This window comes from Cherax quadricarinatus, chromosome 17 (assembly GCF_038502225.1).
Source record: "Cherax quadricarinatus isolate ZL_2023a chromosome 17, ASM3850222v1, whole genome shotgun sequence".
In the NCBI taxonomy this organism is placed as follows: Eukaryota; Metazoa; Arthropoda; class Malacostraca; order Decapoda; family Parastacidae; genus Cherax; species Cherax quadricarinatus.
Window position 1 is genome coordinate 5,058,261 of NC_091308.1, and position 23,548 is coordinate 5,081,808.

Below are 23,548 nucleotides of genomic sequence, written 5' to 3' on the forward strand. Positions count from 1 at the left end.
CAAATCTTAGGACATTTATTTAGGATACCTTTCGCGTGCTTGACTTATTTTTCAGTACTTAAGACTTAAGTATTCAACGAAAAACTTACATGACACGTACAGTCGTACACAATTAACATGAAGTAACATAAAAGTTATGGTCGACAGTCTCACATTTGCTTTATGTGCCCTGCATAAGTCTGTCTATTAAAGTGATCTAGCAACGTACCTTCTACCACGGAAGAAACCATTGACTTCTCCATGTCAACAGAAATCTGTTCTTCAGAGGAGACCTTCTCGCCGCTGCGCCAGCGAGCAAGCTCAGCTTCCATGCGCTCTACTTGAGCTTTGAGTTTGGTGCTCTAAGACAGGACAAGTAGAGAAATATGTTATTAAAAAACAGTTTATAACAAAACGAAAATACGTTACAGTTATGACCTAGACTCAGTCCCTTTTTACCAGAGATTATACATTAAAGTACAATCCTGTTACAATGTAAGAATTAGTGGGACAATGATGGTACGAATTTCCGTTATGTGAGACCATGAGAAATATGATACTATCTATATGATACTATCTATATCCATTTGTGACTGTGAAACATGATGATATTTTTGGTCAGATGTGATAGTGAAATAGATGTAATATTTAGGATCAGAAGTCACTGCCAGACACATGATAGTATTCAAGGGCAGATGTGACTGTGAAAAATACTGGTCAGGTATGATTGTGAAACAGATGGTAGCAGTCGTGACTGTTAAACATTTGGCAGTACAGTATTTATGCTCAAGTGTGATTGAAATGATAATCCAAGGAATGGCAAGTGATAACAAAATGACTTAAATAATTATATAGTCTGAGCCTCACATGGATTCTATTCTGCCTCAGAAGTTTAAACGCCCTCCTTTCAAACATACCTGGAGTATACCTGGAGGATATTCCGGGGGTTAGTACCTCTGCGGCCGGGTCCATTTAACAATAATTTTCCACATTTATTATGACAGTGAGCACAACTCCTCAACATTTCTGCCTGGCTCCTTCCCTTGACTTAAGTCTCACTTGTTAATGACATCATAAAGTCGACGCTATTCATAGTGCAGGTGACCTAACTAATTTGTAAAATAATGTTAATATATTCATATTAAAGCTCTAAGGCATTGTGGTTCATGCAACAGCTGGTGAATGTGAAGGACAGAGGGTAATTAATACTGATCCAGGAAGCGCTATAACAAAGGTTTCGTATATGAATGATATATAATACCAACAGGGTGACGAATAAGACACATGTGCAACGTCTTGATATCTTTATTTGTAAAAGCTTTGCCATACTTTATCAATACAAGGACATAATGTGAAGAATGTAGTACTTTATACAGAAGAGCACCAAGTCCAAGGCTTAGGGATTGATTAACTCATCTTTTATATATAGTTCTACATTCTTCATATTTTGTCCTTGTGTTGATAAAGCCACTGGACGGCGAAACTTCTACCAGGAAAGATACCCAAATGCTGTACAAGTGTCCTCAACAAAGGCTTTCCCTGCTCTCAGTTCCTTTATTTTCCCCTCTAGTAAACAAATGTCTGATGATGGGTAACACAGCACCTTCGTACTCTGGGAGAGTCTTCACTCTAGTGCAGGAAACATGTTCGGTCAAATCATTAAGTCTCACCTTCTCCTTTTCCTTGTTGTAACGTCGTTTCCATTCCTCGGCTGTTAATTCTTCGTTGACACATACACAGTTCTTGATCGTCTTAGCTCTGAGGGAGAAAACGTGCGATTCAGGCCACTCGACAGACGTGCCTCAGGCGAGCACAAACACAGCAATGTTTTACGTGAAGGAAACATGAGAAAGAATGACCACAAACATATGAAAGAATAGCCCATTAAATCCTAACTAGACCCGTGAGTGTATGGATAAACAAGTCTCATTGAATGGATAAACAAGTGTCAGTGTACGGTTACAAAGAAGTCAGCTAATGGATAAACAAGCTTTAGTGGATGGATAAGCGTGAGTCAGTATATGGACATACAAGCGCCAGTGGGATATTAAACTTTTAGTATGTAGATAAACTAGGGTCAGTGTATGATTTAAGTAGTCAGTGTATAGACAGTCAATGTATGAATTAAACAGAGATAGCGAATTAATAAACAATAATCAATGTATGAATGAACCTCAAGCAATGTATGAAAAACTCTAGCGGTCACTGTATAAACAAGAGCAGTGTATGAATGAGCTACATCAATGAATGAACTTCAGTCAACTATGTATGAACGAGTATAGTCAGTGTATTGATGACGGAGAGTAATGTCGGGATAAATCAGATTCAGTTTATGGATAAACTATCCTCAGCGTGTGGAAAACTAGTCACCGCGTGAATAAACGGATAAACAAGGATAGAGAATGGATAAATGGGTAAAATAAAGGTAAACAAATTGATAAACTAGAGGCAATAAATAGACGAATCATCCATATTCCTGCACGGCTCGTCCTGGTACCGATAACGGTGAACGATACCAACAATTAAGACAGATGTGAAACACCTTGGTATCTTTATTCTGAAGGTGTTTCGCCAACCATTGGTTTCGCCAATGAAAAGGTTACTTGAAAGTGCTGAAACTGGAGACAGTAGAAGACGAGGGAATCGATCCCTCAACCTAGATGAAATGCTCAAACTCTGAATAAAGATTCCCAGGTGTTACAAATGTGTCTTATTCAACAACAATCTCTCATCTCAAAACCAACGGTCTTTTCATTCAGTTTGTCTACAAACCTCAGTTTAGTTTAGGTTAGCTTAGATTGGGTTAGATTATTTTAGGTTAGGTTAGATTAGGTTAGATTACGTTAGATTAGGTTAGATTAGGTTAGATTAGGTCAGATTAGGTTATATTAGGGTAGGTTAGGTTAGATTAGGTTAGGCTAGGTTAGATTAGGTTAGGCTAGGTTAGATTAGGTTAGGTTAGATTAGGTTAGATTAGGTTAGGTGTGTTAACTAAATTTAACGTAACATATCCTACAATAACAAATAAATGCAATAATACCTGAAAGCGAGACAATGATTATGGCTTGAGTGAATACAATTACCTTTAAATGTCACAGTCGTGTTTCCAACGGTACTGCTGGAGAGAGAGCAAAAATCCCGACATTTTCCTTGGAGGCTGAATTAGTTAGGAGGATCAGAAACCCTCACACTCTAATAATATTGTTTAGGGACAAGATCACAGCCCGTATAAGCGCTTCTGTGAGGCCTTTCCACATTTCCTCAAAATCGATAATAATAATATTAATCATTATTACTACAAGTACATGATGCAACTTATACAGACCATAGCTGACATCAGTGAGAGACTATATAGAAAGCCCCTGGCTATGCAGAGCATTTCGGGTAACTTATGTTAATCTTGTCCCCAGGATGCGACCCACACCAGTCGGCTGTCACCCAGGTACATACTTACTGCAGGTGTAAGGAAACACGTCCAGTGTTTCCACCTGTACCGGGAATCTAACCACGGACACTCACTGTTTGAGCTGAATGCACTACCAATCAAGCAACAGGATACCTCATTAGGTTTAAAGCCTATCGGCTACACGACGGGCATTAAGTCTGCATATCAGCTGTTCACTGCCAGTCAAGGATGCTTTACTCCCCAAATTAAGGCTTAAAATAAACTATCGGCAAAAGCACACAGAGATATATTCGCACACCAGTACACTATTCTTGTTTTAAGAGCATTTGAAAGCAGTGCTCCAGTTTAGTTCTGGACTCTTGTTTTTATAGTGTTAGATATTCATGTTAACTGTCTTATTCCATATCCAAAATATTTAAGAAAAATGGCACCAGAGTTTTGCAGTTAAGTTCATAATTGAAATATTTCTATGAAGTTTTCCGTACTAGCAGAATAACTAGATTGTGTTGCTGAGTATATGGTGAGACACTTAACACAGCGCAACTATCAATATACAATCTTAACTGAGGGATACTCAATTAAAATAACATTTGGAAAGCAGTATATGTTTTTTGAAATCAGTATAAAAGGAATCTTTAAAATGACATGTCACACAATATAGCGTAACAAAAAAAAAAAAATGCTTCCCTCAAAGCGCACAGCGCAACCCTCCTCATCAAAAAGATTGGAATACCGTGCCTTTTATATACCCTTGACGGGTTTCCACAGTTTTTCTACTGCTAGAACCCGGCCCAGGGGCAGGCTCGCCAGATGATACAGTCGTATGACCTAAAACTTGCTGCTGGATACAAGAAAGCTGACAGTTTGATTACAATGACTTGCATGGGAACTGAATTACAAAAAAAAAAAAAACAAGAAACAAACCCACAAAGTCCTTCACAAATATACTTATAAGATCATTTATTAATAAATTCATAACAATACGACCGCTCATATTATATATATATATATATATATATATATATATATATATATATATATATATATATATATATATATATATATATATATATATATATATGCAAGACAAGCCACAGGGGGTGGAAATTTTTTAGCTCAAGTACTTTCACACTTCTCAGTGCGTCATCAGGAGCTATGCAATGTTGCAAGGTTGCAGCTGAAGGAGTGAGGGGAAGTTTTTTTTTTTTCTTAGAATAGCGCAGAGTGGGCCTGTCGCCTCCTGTATCTCTCTCAATATGTACTATGAGTTCACTTTAACCCCTATATTTGAGATTAAAGTATTATTGTCAGGTTGGTATACAGCTGATATGCAGCCTGAGTGATGCTCCAGCCGGTTATTTGTGAATTAGGCTGAACTTCCACACTTTTATGTAAATCGGTTAAACCTGTATGAATTATTCAGCACAAGGGATAATGAAGGCTGGATCCTCCATTTTCCAGTCACGAGACAGAAACGCTACCGAATTTTACTCTTGAAAAAAAAATCTCATAAAGAATTAACTGAGCTTGAAATATCATCAAGATGGACAAGAAATACATATGAAGAATAAAAATCATAACGCAGAATGGAAGAATTCATAAGTAACCTACAAGTTAGAGGCAAAACTAGACAAAATTTTGATCTGTCCTAGACATTATCATAGGCGGACAGAAACGTCGTCTAGATTCATCTCCAGCTTATACGTTAGCAGAGAAAAACTTATCTATGTCTATGAAACTTCCTCAGCTGATACACTTTCCAGTCTCACCTCTTGCCAAAATCTAAGGTGGATCTGGTTTCAGCCTCGTTGAATGACGCAGGAGACGCGCAGATAACAATGGTGGTGCGAGCGTTGCCGCCCAAGCTCTCCTGCAGGATGCGAGTCAGCTTGGAGTCACGGTAGGGTACGTGGGTCTGCAAGGCAACACACAAGCATATATTACAACCCACTAACTGAAGACTAGAGGAACTTTCTGTCCGTCCTGGACAATTATTAAGTCGCGAGTGAGTGAGAGAGAGAGAGAGAGAGAGAGAGAGAGAGAGAGAGAGAGAGAGAGAGAGAGAGAGAGAGAGAGAGACAGAGAGAGACAGAGACAGACAGACAGACAGACAGACAGACAGAGAGAGAGAAGCTAAAACCAGAAGTCAGGTCAGAGCAAGGACGGTAAGCATATAGTCAATGTAGATTAAATTATAAGTGTTTTGAAGCACATAGTTCATAAACAACTTTAACTGAGGTTATGAAAAGCCTGTGTCACATATCATAAAGAGTTACGCAACTTTGTTTAAGAAAAGACTAATAAAAATGATTTCCGTTGAAAGGGCAGTTACATATGTCGTAACAGTCATAATACCGTGCCTGGAACAATTCACAATTATCCCACAAATTCATAAACTAGAAATGAGACTAGACAACTTTTCCGTTCATCCTGGACTACTATCTAGTGGCGAATGACAGGAGAAAAGGGAAGGACAGCTAGAAGTCAGGTCAAATGTAGAGAAGTGAGGAGACAGCCGAAGATGTCCACTTTTATCTTCAATATGTATGTCTATTGTAAACATGTCCTAGGTTCAATACCTTTGCGATAATAATACCTTGCTGTATATTCTTATAATGGTTAACGAATATGTTAGTATAATATTACAGGGCCAACGTTGTTTTTTGTCTATTGTGCTTTTCAGAAATATAGTTGCAAATTTACTGATAAAGAAAATGAGTGGGATGGAATAGGGCAGTGAGTTTCATACATTTTCCTCCTAGAACTTAATTCGTATGTGGTTAACTGTTAATAACCACGTAATACATAAGCAGAACTATGCTTATGGTTTGCCCTCTTCAGTTAATAGTTCGTCATATATTATTTTAAGTTCCCTGGTGTTGAAGCATACGCACCTCACTTGGATTTCAGCCAAACAGACTACAACTCTAATTATCAAGAAATATTTGTGTAGTAACATCTTGGGATCTCGTGTCTCAGCTTACACTTGTGTCCTCTTGTTCTCCCTGTTCATGGTGCTAACAAATCTTTTTCTTATTCTCGTATTCATTTATGACCGTGTGCAATTGTTATGTTGTCTCCTTGGCCTTTCTTCAATGTTTTTAATCTTCGTAACTCATAAATTTTTATCCTAAGGAGCATTATGTAGCGAGTTTTTTTTACATTGATTTTATATACATATTTTTTTTTGTTTACATTTATTTTATTTACATATTTTAGCCGCAGACACCATCATACCACTGCTTATAAAGATAAGGTTTAGCCAGTTATGTGAACCTGTTTCTAAAATATTTCACTATCCATATCTGCAGTTGTGTTATATTCCCATGATAATATCTTTTGTCTATAATTAGTCATAGATCCCTGTCTGTTATTTTCATTATTTTATCGCATTATCACGGTATATAGTGTATTCTTGCTTACTGTATCACAATATCATGGTATACAGTGTGTTCTTGTTTACTGTATCAAACTATCACGGTATACAGTGTGTTATTGCTTACTGTATCAAACTATCAAGGTATACAGTGTGTTCTTGCTTACTGTATCAAACTATCACGGTATACAGTGTGTTATTGCTTACTGTATCACACTATCATGGTATACAGTGTGTTCTTGCTTACTGTATCACACTATCATGGTATACAGTGTGTTCTTGTTTACTGTATCAAACTATCAAGGTATACAGTGTGTTCTTGCTTACTGTATCGCACGTTATAAAGTGTGTTCTTGCTTACTGTATCACACGTTATAAAGTGTGTTCTTGCTTACTGTATCAAACTATCACGGTATACAGTGTGTTATTGCTTACTGTATCACACTATCAAGGTATACAGTGTGTTCTTGCTTACTGTATCACACGGTATACAGTGTGTTCTTGCATACTGTATCACACACACACACACACACACAAACATGCATATACAACAGGCCTAATGTTTAATCGACATGTGCCTAGAACAGAATGGTAACTAACAGTGTACTCTTGGTTACAGTATCACACGTCAAGTAGCGCCTCGTTGGTTACTGTCGCATCATACACAGTATTCTTGCCATCATTTAGCATGTTCTCGCTTACTGTGTTCCAATAATTTCCATCATTCTGCTGTTATCCCATATTTTTACTCTTTTTTTTAAGGTTTCTTTGAACAGATTTACAACAATTTCAATTTAATATGTAATACGAATGTTGCATCGTCCACTACAGAATTTAAATATTTTTGTATTCCTCCAGAAATTTCATCTTCAAACACATTCTCACAGTTTAGAATTCACACTGACCTATTAACTCCTGACATTTTTCTTTTAAGGGTAAATTCTCTCATATTAGTTATCCTTAATGCTTCAAGTATATTATAGCTTTTAGACAAAATTCTGTCAAAAATTTTGTGAAATTCAAATAAATGCATTCTGACAATCAGTCTGTTTCTTGTATCAGTTTAGTATTGAAGAGGCTTAATAAATCTGATATTCCACGTTTTTCTTGGGAAACTGAACTGTTTGACATCGGGTTATTGAAGTGCAAGTGTTTCATCCCCTTTTATTTATTGGATTTTTCACAGCTTTTACAATTACTCTTGTCACTGAAACAAAAGTGAGTGTCCTCCATGTCACGTTTTATTATATTTTAATATTGGCACGGAGTTTGAAAAGAACTCTTCAAAATATTACAGAGATGATAGCTTAATTTTAGTGTACGGTCTTATCTAACCCAGGGTGATATCTAGCCAGGTTAGGTAGCTTTCATTACAGTATCTAATAAGAGTTGCTTTATCTTTGCCTTGGTTATCTGAATAAAATCTTTCTTCAACTCGCTTGTCGGGGGATCAGGTAAATCCACTTTGTGAATGTTATTAATTAGTCATTCATATTCAGTTGGATTATTTTCAAGCTTAAATATGAGATTTGGTTTTAACTTTGTTTTGACTCTTTTTTGCAGCTTATCACGTAGCTGGTAATACACATTTCTACTGCGAGGTTGGTGGTTAGTTAATCTTTGTAAATTACAAGTAAAAAGTTCACTGTAAATGCGTGTAAGTTTGTTTACAGAAAAGGAAATGCTGGCTTCATCACCGCCTTCCAGCCTCTCTTCACACGACTCTCCTACATGGTAGGTGATATACAAGCTCACTAACCGTAGTAAGTAGCAGTGTCTCTGTTGGTATACTTTGTACATTATTTTAAATTTGTTTCTTTTGCAGTGGTCACCTGTCTTGATTTATGGTATACTGTGTTTTACTAAAGTAACGTAAATATATTTTGTTCATCCACCAATGTTTTTAAAGGGCTTTCTGCCTATAGTGTGAGTGGCCTGCTTTTCGTATATTAGTAAGTGATTTTTGTTCCCGTGAGGTAAAATGATTTCAGTAACTTTTGAGGGACGAGAGAGGGGAGGGGGAGATTAGGCTCCTGCAAGAGTCTCTATGATTTTCCCACTTCTCTTTATTTCTGTGGAAGCCATCTCTTTCTGCTTGTGATTATGTTGTCCAGTGTCTGTTGCCGCATCTCTGCCTTCAGCTCGTCCCCTCCTAGAGTTTACAAAGCTAGGCCTACATTGTTCCGTGCCCCGTTTCCGGCTCGCTCAGATCTGAGTCAATAATCTGCTGTTCTACATTTGTTTGACATACACCCCTTACTGCATGCTTCTATTTCCACGGGTGAAGCAGCCGAGTCTTCTACGTAAGGTGATAAACTCTCCAACATCATTACAAGTTGCTGTTTAACCAAAGGGTGGAAACCAAAATAATAAAAATCTCTGGACATGATATCTCCTGTATCTTCCATAGACTTATTTCTCTCTAAGGCAAACCAATTTTAGAGACGCTCTGCATCATTCCCCAATATAAAACTAAGTACGCTCTCACCAAAGTAATAAAGAAAGCCAAACAACTATACTACTCCAGTAGATTCACAGACACTAGAGGAGATATAAAAAAGACCTGGAAAACACTCTCTCAGAGTCTAGGGACCCACAAACTGAGAAAAACCAAGAATATTGTCCTAACTAAACCTAATGAAACACCACTACATCCCACTGACACAGCTAACAAGATAAACGACTTCTCAAACATAGGATCTAATCTCGCCAGTAAAATCCCACATACCAATGCCCATGCCAGGGACTACCTAGATGGAAATTTCCCTAATTCCTTCTATCTTGCACCAACTGAGCCCACGGAAGTCATTGAGATTATAAAGTCACTTAAAAATAACTCTGGGAATCTGTCTCATGTCCCACTATTACTGTACAAGCGAGCGGCCCATGTCCTTTCGCATGCTATTTCATTACTTTTTAACAAGTCACTAGAGACTAGCACCTTCCCGAAACTACTCAAGATGGCAAGGGTTACACCAATACATAAAGGTGGTGACCCTACAGACTTAAACAACTATAGGCCAATATCTAACTTACCATTGCTATCCAAAATCTTTGAGAAACTCGTGCACAGGAGACTATTCATTTATAACGGCTCAAAACATACTCAACCCCTGCCAATTTGGATTCAGGAAAAATAAAAGCACTAATGATGCAATCATAAAAATGCTAGATCTGCTTTACACAGCATTGGATAATAAGGAATATCCACTAGGAATTTTTATTGACCTAAGAAAAGCTTTTGACACAGTAGACCACGACATCCTACTCCACAAACTTGATCATTACGGTAAGTATAAGAGGCCATGCGCTTGCTTATTTCAAATCTTACATTACTAATAGGTATCAGTACGTCACCATTAAAGACACAGCATCAGCAACACGGCCACTTGATACTGGAGTTCCGCAGGGAAGTGTCCTTGGTCCCCTGCTCTTCCTCATATACATCAATGACCTTCCAAACGTATCCCAACACCTGAAACCCATTCTCTTTACTGATGACACGACTTATGTCATCTCTCACCCTAATCTTGCCACCCTCAACACCATTGTGAATGAGGAGCTGATTAAAATATCGACTTGGATGACAGCCAATAAACTTACGCTTAACACTGACAAAACCTACTATATTATGTTTGGTAGCAGAGCAGGAGATGCACAAATTAACATTAAGATTGACAACACTCTAATTACCAGAAATAATGGGGGAAAATTCCTAGGCTTATACCTTGACAACAACCTGAATTTCAGCACCCATATCCAGCATATAACCAAAAAAGTATCCAAAACGGTTGGGATCCTCTCCAAGATACGATACTACGTGCCGCAAAATGCCCTTCTCACACTATACCACTCACTTATTTATCCATACCTCACCTATGCTATTTGTGCTTGGGGATCAACTGCAGCAACACACCTAAAGCCAATAATAACCCAACAAAAAGCTGCAGTAAGAATAATCACTAAATCCCATCCCTGGCAACACACCCCCCCACTCTTCATAGACCTAAACTTACTCCCAGTGCAGTACATCCACACTTACTACTGTGCAATCTACATCTACAAGGCCTTAAACTCTAATATCAACCTTGACCTAAAACGCTTTCTTGATAGTTGTGACAGAACCCACAGGCATAACACCAGACACAAACATCTCTACGACATTCCCCGTGTCCGACTAAACCTTTACAAAAATTCAATGTATGTCAAAGGCCCTAAAATCTGGAATACCCTACCTGAGAACTCTAGAACTGCAGACACATTCATCACCTTCAAAACTACCATTAGAAAACATCTTATCTCCCTGATACACCCCGTCAACTAACTACACGAATACCACCTGGTGGTTCACACTTACACTCACTCACTCATTTGACCATAAACAGAAATATTAATCTCAATCTTAAAATAATGAATCCTGTGATACTCCAATACTGAAACTATGTACTGTGCCAAAACAAAAGCATTCACATTGCTAAACTCACAAACTAGTATTTAGTCACTTAGCCATAATACCAACTTACCTCATAATTTGTAATATTTTACAATTAAGAATAAAACTAAGTATGCCCGAAATGCCTAGCCATGCTAAGCGTTCTAGTGGTACACTCTGTAATCACAATTTTACTACATGTAAACCACACAATAACCAAATTTCTGTAAACTCAGCATTGTAATCCTTATAGAGAATAAACTTTGAATTTGAATTTGAATTGAATTACGGCATTTCTTCAGTCATGCTAGAAAAGTTCTATTTTCTCACAGATCAGAGCATTAAAGACACTTCCAGTCAGATTGGTTGGGACTGAAACACATGGCTCCTCAGATTTCCTTCACAGGATTCATTTACCTAGTGAAGAAAAATGTTCCAGAACATTAAGGTAATTCAGCAGGCCTGAACGACACCATCTACTGGATAATAGTGGCATCAGTCTGGTAGGTACTGTTAGCATTCCGACCACTTTGCTGTGAGTGTGCATCACTCGGGCGATTTTCTTACAACAGTTCCCATTTTTGCGACTTACTTGACATACCGACTCTTAATCGCAGGAGCTCTCCATCTTGCTGCTCTGTTTACTGAGTACAAGATGCAAATTCCAGTTGATGTTATTTTAGACGTAATTAAGTTTACGAAATAAGCCACGGGAATTTTACAAGAGCTCACTGCCTAACAGAGAGAAAACCTCAATCCATCTTGCCTCTTAGCCACCCAGATGGATCATATATCCCTCAATGAACGTCAGACTGCTTCTGCAGGAATATACATGGATATCCACACAGGCTAACAACCTTCATTCCTGGCTGACAGCGTCTAAACCACCAGTGTCACTTGAGTTTACATACTACTAGTTGGGCAGATAACATTTAATTTCTAACACAACAACAAAAATGTATTTGCTGAAGAATGGAACCCATACAGAATGGCGAAGGGAAGAGAGCTAAATATATACGACGAGGGGGGGGGGGGTAGGAGTATGGAGCACCCCGTTCCCGCTCCGTCTCTCGTATATATTCTGGCTCCCTTCACTTCACTGTGTGACTGTTTAATGGTCCAAGTCAGACAGAAAAGTCGTCATAAAATTCAGTCTCTTATGTGTGGGTTATTATGTATTGTTCCAGTCACGATATTGAGCCCTTTATTCTTTTCTGCAATTTCTATAATTAAATATAATCAAAACAAGTTTGGACTGAAGCTGAATTAAGATTCGTTGTGAAGTATACACCAGTTCACCAAATTATATTCTTTTAATAAATATATCCAAATGTTTCTAGTATAATAAATAATCAATTTTAAGTGCAGTTTCTGGCCAATATTTCTGCCCGAAATACCACATAACATTACTCCTGAAAAACATAAAATCGGTCACGAAATGAAAGGAGACAAACACAAACGACAGTTTTCTAACCTTTCCATCTGCCAAGGCAGCGATGACATTACCGAGAGCTGAGAGCGATTTGTTAATGTTTTTTGCTTCATCCAAAACTGCGCCTTCCGCACCAGTCTTGCTCACCTGAGATAAACAATCGACACTTGTAAATAAGTCGCTCAGCAGAAATATATGTAATCTAATATTAAAATATGTGAAGATTAAAAAAATGTGGTAATTTTTCCGTGTATCACTTACAACCACACAATAATAATAATAATAATAATAATAATAATAATAATAATAATAATATTATTATTATTATTATTATTATTATTATATTATTTTACTAAGAATAATTCTACGTTGCCCGGGTATATTTAGTATTCAGAAAGAATAGCTATAAACATAAAAAAATTAAAAAAAAAATTCTATAGTAGTTCATACTATCTTCTCCTCACCTGCCTTGTCAGGAGGCAGGTGTGGGGGACTCACTCCACTGCACCTGTCAAGAGGCGTTGGTTGGAGTCCCACCTCACTGCACTTGTCTTGTTTAGAGGCGGGTGTAGGGGACTTACACACCTGCCTTGTCAGAAGGTGGGTATGGGTGACTCATGTGTCCCCATGTCCCCTGTTAGGCAAGATACTGCATTGTTGTAATAAACTGTATATAGCATAAGGAGTTTTAACACTCACCTTGTTAGGAGCTGAGTGTAGGGGACTCACGCCCCTGCACCCAGAACCTATGGTGACTCAAATCCGTGCTCATAGAGTGTCAGGAGGCAGGTATGAGGGTCTCATGACCTTGAACACAGTGTTAGAAGGCAGGTATGGGAGACTCGTGCCTCATACCCACCTTGTCAGGAGGCAGGAATGGGGGACTCTCGTCCCTGAACTCACCTTATCAGGAAGTTGTGTATGTATTGTTATTTTAGGTTCTAAGAAAAAATATGATTAATTTCAATTGGACTGAATTTCTGAATTTAAATTAATTATACTCAAAAAAATATCCCAAGAGGCGCTTCCCCAACAATATTTTTTAGGACGCAGTATAAGATTTTGAAATCAGTATAAAAATGCTTAAATGCAATGTGTCACTGGACATAGTGCAACTAAAAAATGCCCTGAACAAGGGGCGCCGCCCCTTCATTTAAAAATTTGAAATGTCATGCCTCTGATACACCTCTGACAGACTTCGAGATTGTGTACTCGCCCAGCCAGGCCCTGGGTCAGGCTTGTCTGCTGATACAGCCGTGTAGGCTAATACCTGTTGCTGGACACAAGTCTTGGTTGCACTGACTTTTATAAGGAGTGATTTATAGGAAACTCAAAAGCAAACAAACCCACAAACTTTTATAAATATATAAGATTATTATTATTTTATTGAAGGTGCCACACAGTGTCTGAGGAATGGGAGATAAACTGGTTATCTGGCTCAAGAAAACAGCAAGAAAGCAAACCCAGGCCTCTCCCTTGAAGGGAGTAAATTGCTCTTACCTTCTCCGAGCCAGCCAGATCCACGAGGTAGAGTTTACCGAGGAGTTTCTTCTGGTTTTCAATGTTCTCCTGCTTCACCTGGATGAGGAATACACTGTGCGAGCGGGAGCTGTGCTCATTCATATCTGGTCAAGAAAAGACAAAAATCGCCATTTGTGTACATAGTAATTAGTCAGTTGACTGTTCGGATTAAAAACCTTTCGACTGCACGAGGGTCATTAAGCTGCATTTTATCCTTACACCACCTGTCAAGAATACTTTAGTACCCTAAAATACAGGGTTATTACGGCTGTATGTGATACTAGTAATGTGTAACTTTCTATCTGATAGGCAAGTCATTCCATTGTTCATCTCTAAATCAACGGATAAGTTCACACAAGCGGCAGGAGTACCATAAGGCTCCTGACTCAGCCCAGTTCTCTTCAATATCGACCTTCCTCAGCCAGTTTACCCAGACACGATCATAATTTGATGATTGTGTCATTAATGCCGTTTCCTCCACCTCCGCAACCGTATGAACTAATGCAACAGACTATAGTAAAAAAATTATGTTTTGGCAATCACCATCGAAGATAACAGGGAATTGTGGTACGGAATACACCTATTGTTATCAGTAACTCTTAAAGACTACTGGGCTATAAAACTGACAAGACTTTTATCGTGAACTAAATTTATTACAGAGAAAGCATGCTTAGGCAATGTATATATTCACCAGCTGTAACTGTCTCACCAAGCTCCGCCTGATGTTTAGAAACACCTGCATAAGATGTTAATACGTCCTCTCCTCAAATATCCGTCAATGCCGTTATCTCTCGCAAGTAAAACTAATATATTCAAACTAGAAAGGGTCAAGTTTCTCTGTGACATTGATGAAATTATTATTCGTCAGGATAAACTTAAGAAAATACAACCTTGGAAGATGGAGGGCCTGTACACATCTGATGGGGAACATCCACTATTCACAGTTAACATCGTTGACTATATAATCCAAGCTCCTCTTTACAAAACTCAGAGGATGACTCTCCAACAACGAGTTAACCTTTAAATCCACAAACACGACTTACCTAGAACAATGATTTTCAGCAGTTTACCTGAAGACCCAGATAATTGGGTAACATCTCTTCTCTTCTACGACGAAAATAAAGACATTTACACCAACAATGACGTGCCACATTTTGAACACCAGACCAGCGACTGACACTCAGTACTCCTCCTTTCACACAGAGAACCTGACAGCTAACAACAAGCAAGCCTCTCCTGTAGCCATTTCCATTCTTAAACCTTCGTAACCGAGTCATCCCATGAATACTCCCGAGAGTATATATATGGAATGGCAATAAAAATCTGTGTTCACAGTATCCAGCATATACGAGTTCGGCTGTGTTCATATGTATGTATATTTTGTCATTATACATGTGTAGGAGCGTCGACACATGTTATGTGCACATGTCCGTGTTTCCAGTGAATAACATATATGAGATCATCGGCGTATGTGTATGTGTGTGTGTGTGTGTGTGTGTGTGTGTGTGTGTGTGTGTGTGTGTGTGTGTGTGTGTGTGTGTGTGTGTGTGTGTTTACATGTTTTGCTATTCTACAAATGGAAGAACGTCAGAACCTGTTATATGTACAATGTCTCACTTGTTACTCTCCTTTGTTTACCTTAACGCATCATAGATTAAATTGCCACTTGTCTTTTCTTCTCCTACTATTAACTACCCGACACATTGTTCAGCTTTCTCTCCTTCAGCAACCTTCTTTCTCCCCTCCTTACCACGTCCTATGGTACCAGTCCTTGTTTCTTTGTAGACTGTTGGTCATCTATACACCAGCAGTCAGGGTATATACAAAGTGATTTATTGAACATATATTCGAGGTATACTTTGACTCGTTCACCTATAAATTGATCGAGGCTCAATTTCACTTTAATGATTGAATAAACAAAGAACTTTTATAGTGTAAATGTTTTGAAATGGAATACAGATATGGATGTATATTAAGTTATGCATTTTAAATTAATTGTATTACTCGAAACCATTTACTGTACACTGTTGTTGATACGAAATGTCAAATTTAATACAGAAGGATATTGATAAGAGCAACTTACGTCAAAATATACATAAGTCTGAATTTTTGTATATATATATATATATATATATATATATATATATATATATATATATATATATATATATATATATATATATATGTCGTGCCGAATAGGCAGAACTTGCGATCTTGGCTTAAATAGCAACGCTCATCTTGCCATATAGGACAAGTGAAAATTTGTGTATGCAATAATTTCGCCAAAATCATTCTGAACATAACAAAAAATATATATTTCACTGTGTTTGTTTAGTATTAGATTATTGTAAACAAATCTAAAATATATTTAGCTGGGTTAGGCTAAAATAAAATGCTCTTGTTATAATAAGGTTAGGTAAGTTTTCTAAGATTCTTTTGGTGCAAAATTATAAATTATTACATTAACATTAATGAAAAAATATATCTTTAAATGTATAAGAGAAAATTTTAGAAAGGACTTAATTTTAAATGAGTTCTTGCTAACTGACCAGTTTTACATATTCGGCACGACATACATATTATATATCCGTTGTAAGTCTCTTGGGCTTATAACGGCTACGTGTCTGTTGGACTTACTTGTAACAGCTACATGTCTGTTGGACTTGCCCAGTTCGATCACCTCAAAGACTTCTTCAGGTGAGGAGACGAAGCGCTCGGTAGCTCCCTTGACGGACGGTACACGGTTCTTGTCCTCGTGCACTGACAGGTTCACCTTGGATACTGTCAAAACAAAGACAACAAGGGTCAGGGTTATAATATTAGGATAGATAATGTACGAAGGTCAGTTTAGTGATGGGGTGAACATGTAAATGTCAACGTAACAGTGGAGGAAGAGTGTAGTGATTAAATTAGTAATGGGATCAGCATATAAATGTCGGTTGATCGGTGTAGGTGTCAGAAAAATAGTGAAACAGGTTATGTGTTACATTTTTTTGTATGCAGCATACATATATCAGACAACTGAGGGGAGAGTTCGTGAATATAGGTGAAAATAGTAAGTAAGATGTATAACGAATTCAAAGGTAAATAAGACAGAGAGAAAACTATTAAAGTAATTCAAAGAGTTCTCATCATTCTGCCAGCATTTATTGCATGCTAGCTGAATGTCTCAGCATTGGCCCGATGAACGGTAATTACGTTTCTCCCAAGTAAAAAATTTATATGTAAAAACGTTAAGAATTTTATTTGTTCCTTGAATAGTTCTTCCGAGAGCTTCTTAAGTCTTCTCCATCACACTCGTCTTGTCAAGAGGTGGGTGTGTGGGACTGACACTCCCACACCCACCTGGTCAAAAAACAGGTGTGGGAAGACTCTTGTCCACATCCTGGTTCACTTGTGTAATCGTCGACAGTAGTGACATTCTGTATAGAAAGCCCCTGGTAATGCAGAGCATTTCGGGCAACTTAGGTTAATTTTGTCACCAGGATGCGACCCACACCAGTCGGCTAACACCCAGGTACTTACTGCTAGGTGAGCAGGGACAGCAGGTCTCCTAAGGTAACACGCCCAATGTTTCCACCCCCACCCAGGATCGAACCACGGACACCCGATGTGTGAGCTGATTGCGTTGCCAACAGAGCTACAAGACACCTAGTCGGAATGGTGTCTAGTTACTGAGCTGGTGTTTGACCTGACTGTTTAAGTTACTATAGCAAGTTACTATACAGGTTACTATAGCAGTATTTCTATTGTCTTTATCATTATTATGTTTTTTAAACTACTTATATTGCATAGGGGCCTACTTCTAATTTTTCACAGAATAACAGGTTCTATTCCACTTATTTCTAGCTAAAGTTGTGTGGTAAAAGTGCACTCTGTATGATCTTACACAAATATCCCACACTTAAGAAGCGTCGACGTAAGTTTCAATCTCTTGATTGAAACTTACGTCGACGCTTCGGTCTGACTTGGACTATTAACTTGCTAATGAACGAAACGTCGTCACAAGTTTCAGTCTCCTAAGTGTGAGATATTTGTGTATTGTTCCAGTGATGGTATTGTGCCTTTTTATTCTTGGTTGTGACCTTTGTTTCGCCAGTGATTCCTTCCAGGAAAAGGAAGGGCGTCCAGCTGCTGCCGAGGGTCTTCTGATTCAGTACACTAGGGCTACCCTCCCGGTTTTTGGATCCCGGAGGGAGGCTACTAGTATCTTGGGGGGGTTACTAGCCCCTTAGGGGATTACTAGCCCCTTGGGGGATTACTAGCCCCTTGGGGGATTACTAGCCCCTTGGGGGAGTTATTAGCCCCTTGGGGGTTTACTAGTCCCTTGCTCTCGGCATTTTAGTCGCCTATTATGACACTCATGGCTTACGGAAGAAGAATTCTGTTCCACTTCCCCATGGAGATAAGAAATAAAGAACAGCAATTATTAAAAAATTAGAAAAAATAAAACAGATGGGTGTTCATATGCGTGTACATGCATGGATAGTGTGACCTAAGTGTGAGTAGACGTAGCAAGATATACCTGTTATTCAGCGTCCCCTCAAGGAAGGTTCCTTGATGTTGGTGAGGGGCTCTTGATTTAGGGAATTGGATCTGTGCTCCAGTTTCCCAAATTAAGCCTGAATGCCTTCCACATCCCCCCCCAGGCGCTGTATAATCCTCTGGGTTTAGCGCTTCCCCCTTGATTATAATAATAATAATGTTATCCAGCGTATTTATGAGACAGAAAAGACACCAGCAATCCTACCATCATATAAAACAATATGTGTATGTCAGAACAGTTCACAGAATATCGTATGAACCGCCATTCAGTTACTGGTTCAGCTTAAGTACACTTAACTCAGCCAAGCTCAATTACCACGACCCTCCTGAGGGAGGTTCCTGGTCTCTTCATCCAAGAAACTGAACCTACCCTTCCCTTTCTTGGATCTAACCTGGGTTTAGCGCTCCCCTCTGAAGACAATAATCAGCTACCATAGAGCAGCCAGAAAGGAACGTAGTTTTAAGCGCATGAGGAGAACACTTAATAATTTAAATTAATGGCAGGTTAGCCACTGCGTCAGTGGGAAGATGCCATCAAACACGGTCAGCCGGGTACTTTATCTCAGTCTAGTCCCCTCAAGGGAGGAGTTTTTCATCCAGGGAACTTTACTTATTCTCTCCCTTCCTTGAATCAAACCTGACTGCCTCTCATTACACAGGCGCTGAATGGAGTACAGATTTAGCGCTTCCCCTGATTGTAATAAATTATGTGTGTGTGTGAGACCGAGGGAGAAAGAGAAAGGAGGGAGATAATGAAGGTGGAAAGAGAGAAAAACAGAGAGAGAGGAGCAGGGTGATGAACACTGTTTCATTAAGCCTCTTACATCTCACGTTAATGAATAGCAAAACTAAAACTCACATTAGTTCTTCAAAAGTTCCAGACAACACAAAAATGGCCACTAGAATGGCCATTGTTTTCAACAGTATTCACAGCGAACAAAATATATTATAAATCTTTTTTTTTTATTATTATTATTTCCCACAGACATCGTCCCTCCCAGTGAGTATATTAGGAAAAATAGAAAGAAATTTCTCATCAGCTCTCTGCTTCTGGCTGCAGTAACGTTGCTTCATTTGCAGTTTTCATTTTCTTTCTTACATCTTCCCTGTCGGTATGTTTGGTGTATGTGTGTGCTCACCTGGTTGTGGTTGCAGGGGTCGATTCACAGCTCCTGGCCCCTCCTCTTCACTGGTCGCTACTAGGTCCCTCTTCCTGCTCCATGAGCTTCATCATACCTCTTCTTAAAGCTGTGTATGGGTCCTGCCTCCACTACATCACTTCCCAATCTATTCAATTTCCTGACAACTCTGTGACTGAAGAAATACTTCCTAACATTCCTATGATTCATAGGAGTTTTCAACTTCCAATTGTGTCCCCTTGTTGCTGTGTCCCATCTCTTGCACATCCTGTCTCTGTCCACCTTGTCGATTCCTCTCAGTCTTTTATATGTCGTTATCATAACCCCCCTATCTCTCCTGTCCTCCAGTGTCGTCAGGTTGTTTTCCTTTAACCTCTCCTCGTCGGACATTCCCCTTAGCTCCGGGACTAGTCTTGTTACAAACGTTTGGACTTTTCTAAATTCCTTACGTAGTTGGCTAGGTGTGGGCGCCGAACTGGTGCTGCATACTCTAATATGGGCCTAACGTACACGGTGTACAGGGTCCTGAACGATTCCTCATTGAGATGCCGGAATGCTATTCTGAGGTTTGCTAGGCGCCCGTATGCTGCAGCAGTTATTTGGTTGATGTGCGTCTCAGATGTGCTCGGTGTTATGTTCACCCCAAGATCATTTTCCTTGAGTGAGTTTGTAGTCTGGGCTCTTTTTTGCCCTTTCCCAATCTTCATGACTTTGCACTTGGTGGGGTTGAACTCCAAGAGCCAGTTTCTAGACCAGGCCTGCAGCCTGTCCAGATGTCTTTATAATTCCGCCTGGTCTTCGTCCGTGTGTGTGTGTGTGTGTGTGTGTACTCACCTAGTTGAGGTTGCAGGGGTCGAGTCCAAGCTCCTGGCCCCGCCTCTTCACTGGTCGCCACTAGGTCACTCTCACTGAACCATGAGCTTTATCGTACCTCTGCTTAAAGCTATGTATGGATCCTGCCTCCACTACATCGCTTCCCAAACTATTCCACTTCCTGACTACTCTGTGGCTGAAGAAATACTTCCTAACATCCCTGTGATTCATCTGTGTCTTCAGCTTCTGTGTCCCCGTGTTGCTGTGTCCAGTCTCTGGAACATCCTGTCTTTGTCCACCTTGTCAATTCCTCTCAGTATTTTGTAAGTCGTTATCATGTCCCCCCCAATCTCTCCTGTCCTCCAGTGTCGTCAGGTTGATTTCCCTTAACCTCTCCTCATAGGACATTCCTCTTAACTCTGGGACTAGTCTTGTTGCAAACCTTTGCACTTTCTCTAGTTTCTTTACATGGTTGGCTAGGTGTGGGTTCCAAACTGGTGCCGCATACTCCAATATGGGCCTAACGTACACGGTGTACAGGGTCCTGAACGATTCCTTATTAAGATGTCGGAATGCTGTTCTGAGGTTTGCCAGGCGCCCATATGCTGCAGCAGTTATTTGGTTGATGTGCGCTTCAGGAGATGTGCCTGGTGTTATACTCACCCCAAGATCTTTTTCCTTGAGTGATGTTTGTAGTCTCTGGCCCCCCTAGACTGTACTCCGTCTGCGGTCTTCTTTGCCCTTCCCCAATCCTCATGACTTTGCACTTGGTGGGATTGAACTGCAGGAGCCAATTGCTGGACCAGGTCTGCAGCCTGTCCAGATCCCTTTGTATTTCTGCCTGGTCTTCGATCGAATGAATTCTTCTCATCAACTTCACGTCATCTGCAAACAGGGACACCTCGGAGCTTATTCCTTCCGTCATGTCGTTCACAAATACCAGAAACAGCACTGGTCCTAGGACTGACCCCTGTGGGACCCCGCTGGTCACAGGTGCCCACTCTGACACCTCGCCACGTACCATTACTCGCTGCTGTCTTCCTGACAAGTATTCCCTGATCCATTGCAGTGCCTTCCCTGTTATCCCTGCTTGGTCCTCCAGTTTTTGCACTAATCTCTTGTGTGGTACTGTGTCAAACGCCTTCTTGCAGTCCAAGAAAATGCAATCCACCCACCCCTCTCTCTCTTGTCTTACTGCTGTCACCATGTCATTGAACTCCAATAGGTTTGTGACACAGGATTTCCCGTCTCTGAAACCATGTTGGCTGCTGGTGATGAGATCATTCCTTTCTAGATGTTCCACCACTCTTCTCCTGACAATCTTTTCCATGACTTTGCATGCCATACATGTCAGTGACACTGGTCTGTAGTTTAGTGCTTCATGTCTGTCTCCTTTTTTAAAGATTGGGACCACATTTGCTGTCTTCCATGCCTCAGGCAATCTCCCTGTTTTGATAGATGTATTGAATATTGTTGTTAGGGGTACACATAGCGCCTCTGCTCCCTGGTACACCACCATGTGTCCAGCACATGGTGGTGTACCCCACCTCTCCGTCTTTCTGGAGCCCCTTCTGTCTCCTCTGTGAACACTTCTTTGAATCTCTTGTTGAGTTCTTCACATACTTCACTGTCATTTCTTGTTGTCTCTTCTCCTTCCTTCCTTCCTTAGCCTGATTACCTGGACCTTGATGGTTGTTTTCTTCCTGATGTGGCTTTATAACAGCTTCGGGTCAGATTTGGCTTTTGCTGCTATGTCGTTTTCATATTGACGTTGGGCCTCCCTTCTTATCTGTGCATATTCGTTTCTGGCTCTACGACTGCTCTCCTTATTCTCCTGGGTCCTTTGCCTTCTATATTTCTTCAATTCCCTAGCACACTTGGTTTTTGCCTCCTTGCATCTTTGGGTGAACCACGGGCTCATCCTGGCTTTTTCATTATTCCTGTTACCCTTGGGTACAAACCTCTCCTCAAGCCTCCTTGCACATTGTTGCTACATATTCCATCATCTCATTAACTGGCTTCCCTGCCAGTTCTCTGTCCCACTGAACCTCATTCAGAAAGTTCCTCATTCCTGTGTAGTCCCCTTTTCTGTAGTTTGGTTTCATTTGTCCTGGCCTTCCTGCTTCCCCCTCCACTTGTAGCTCTATTGTGTATTCGAAGCTCAAAACCACATGATCGCTGGCCCCAAGGGGTCTTTCATATGTGATGTCCTCAATATCTGCTCTACTCAAGGTGAATACTAAGTCCAGTCTTGCTGGTTCATCCTCTCCTCTCTCTCTTGTAGTGTCCCTTACGTGTTGGTACATGAAGTTTTCCAGTACCACCTCCATCATCTTAGCCCTCCATGTATCTTGGCCCCCATGTGGCTCCAAGTTCTCCCATTCGATCTCCTTGTGGTTAAAGTCGCCCATGATCAGGAGCTTTGCCCTGCATGCATGAGCTCTTCTGGCCACTGCAGCCAGTGTGTCAACCATCGCTCTATTGCTCTTGTCATACTCTTGCCTTGGCCTCCTGCTGTTCTGTGGTGGGTTATACATCACTGCAATTATCACCTTGGGACCTCCAGAGTGAAGCGTTCCCGCTATGCAATCACTTTCTTCTCCGCTGTCTCCTCTCTCCAGCTCATCAAAATTCCATCGGTGTTTGATCAGCAATGCCACTCCTCCACCCCCCCTGTTCCTTCTGTCTTTTCTCAGGATCTGGTATCCCGTTGGAAAGATGGCATCTGTTATCATACCTGTAAGCTTGGTTTCTGTGATTGCTATGATGTCTGGTGATGCCTCTTTGACTCTTTCGTGCCACTCCTCCCACTTGTTTGTTATTCCATCAGCGTTTGTGTACCATACCTTCAGTTTCCTTTCCAACACTGTGGTTTGGGAGGGCCTGTGGGGGTGAGAGACCTGGT

The 23,548-nt window shown here is 40.0% G+C and overlaps 1 protein-coding gene across 3 annotated transcripts in view; it reads right to left on the reverse strand.

The window, feature by feature from the left end:
- The window catches only part of LOC128686394 (kinesin heavy chain), a 609,520-nt gene that overhangs the window by 76,531 nt on the left and 509,441 nt on the right, over positions 1-23,548 (reverse strand). For all 3 annotated transcript variants that reach the window (XM_070085754.1, XM_070085756.1, XM_070085757.1), the window contains 6 exons: positions 16,784-16,927; positions 14,126-14,250; positions 12,668-12,772; positions 5,155-5,300; positions 1,650-1,737; positions 209-341 (listed from right to left, as the gene is read on the reverse strand). In XM_070085754.1, coding sequence (XP_069941855.1) covers positions 209-341; positions 1,650-1,737; positions 5,155-5,300; positions 12,668-12,772; positions 14,126-14,250; positions 16,784-16,927 — 741 coding nt within the window. The remainder of the gene's footprint in view (positions 1-208; positions 342-1,649; positions 1,738-5,154; positions 5,301-12,667; positions 12,773-14,125; positions 14,251-16,783; positions 16,928-23,548) is intronic.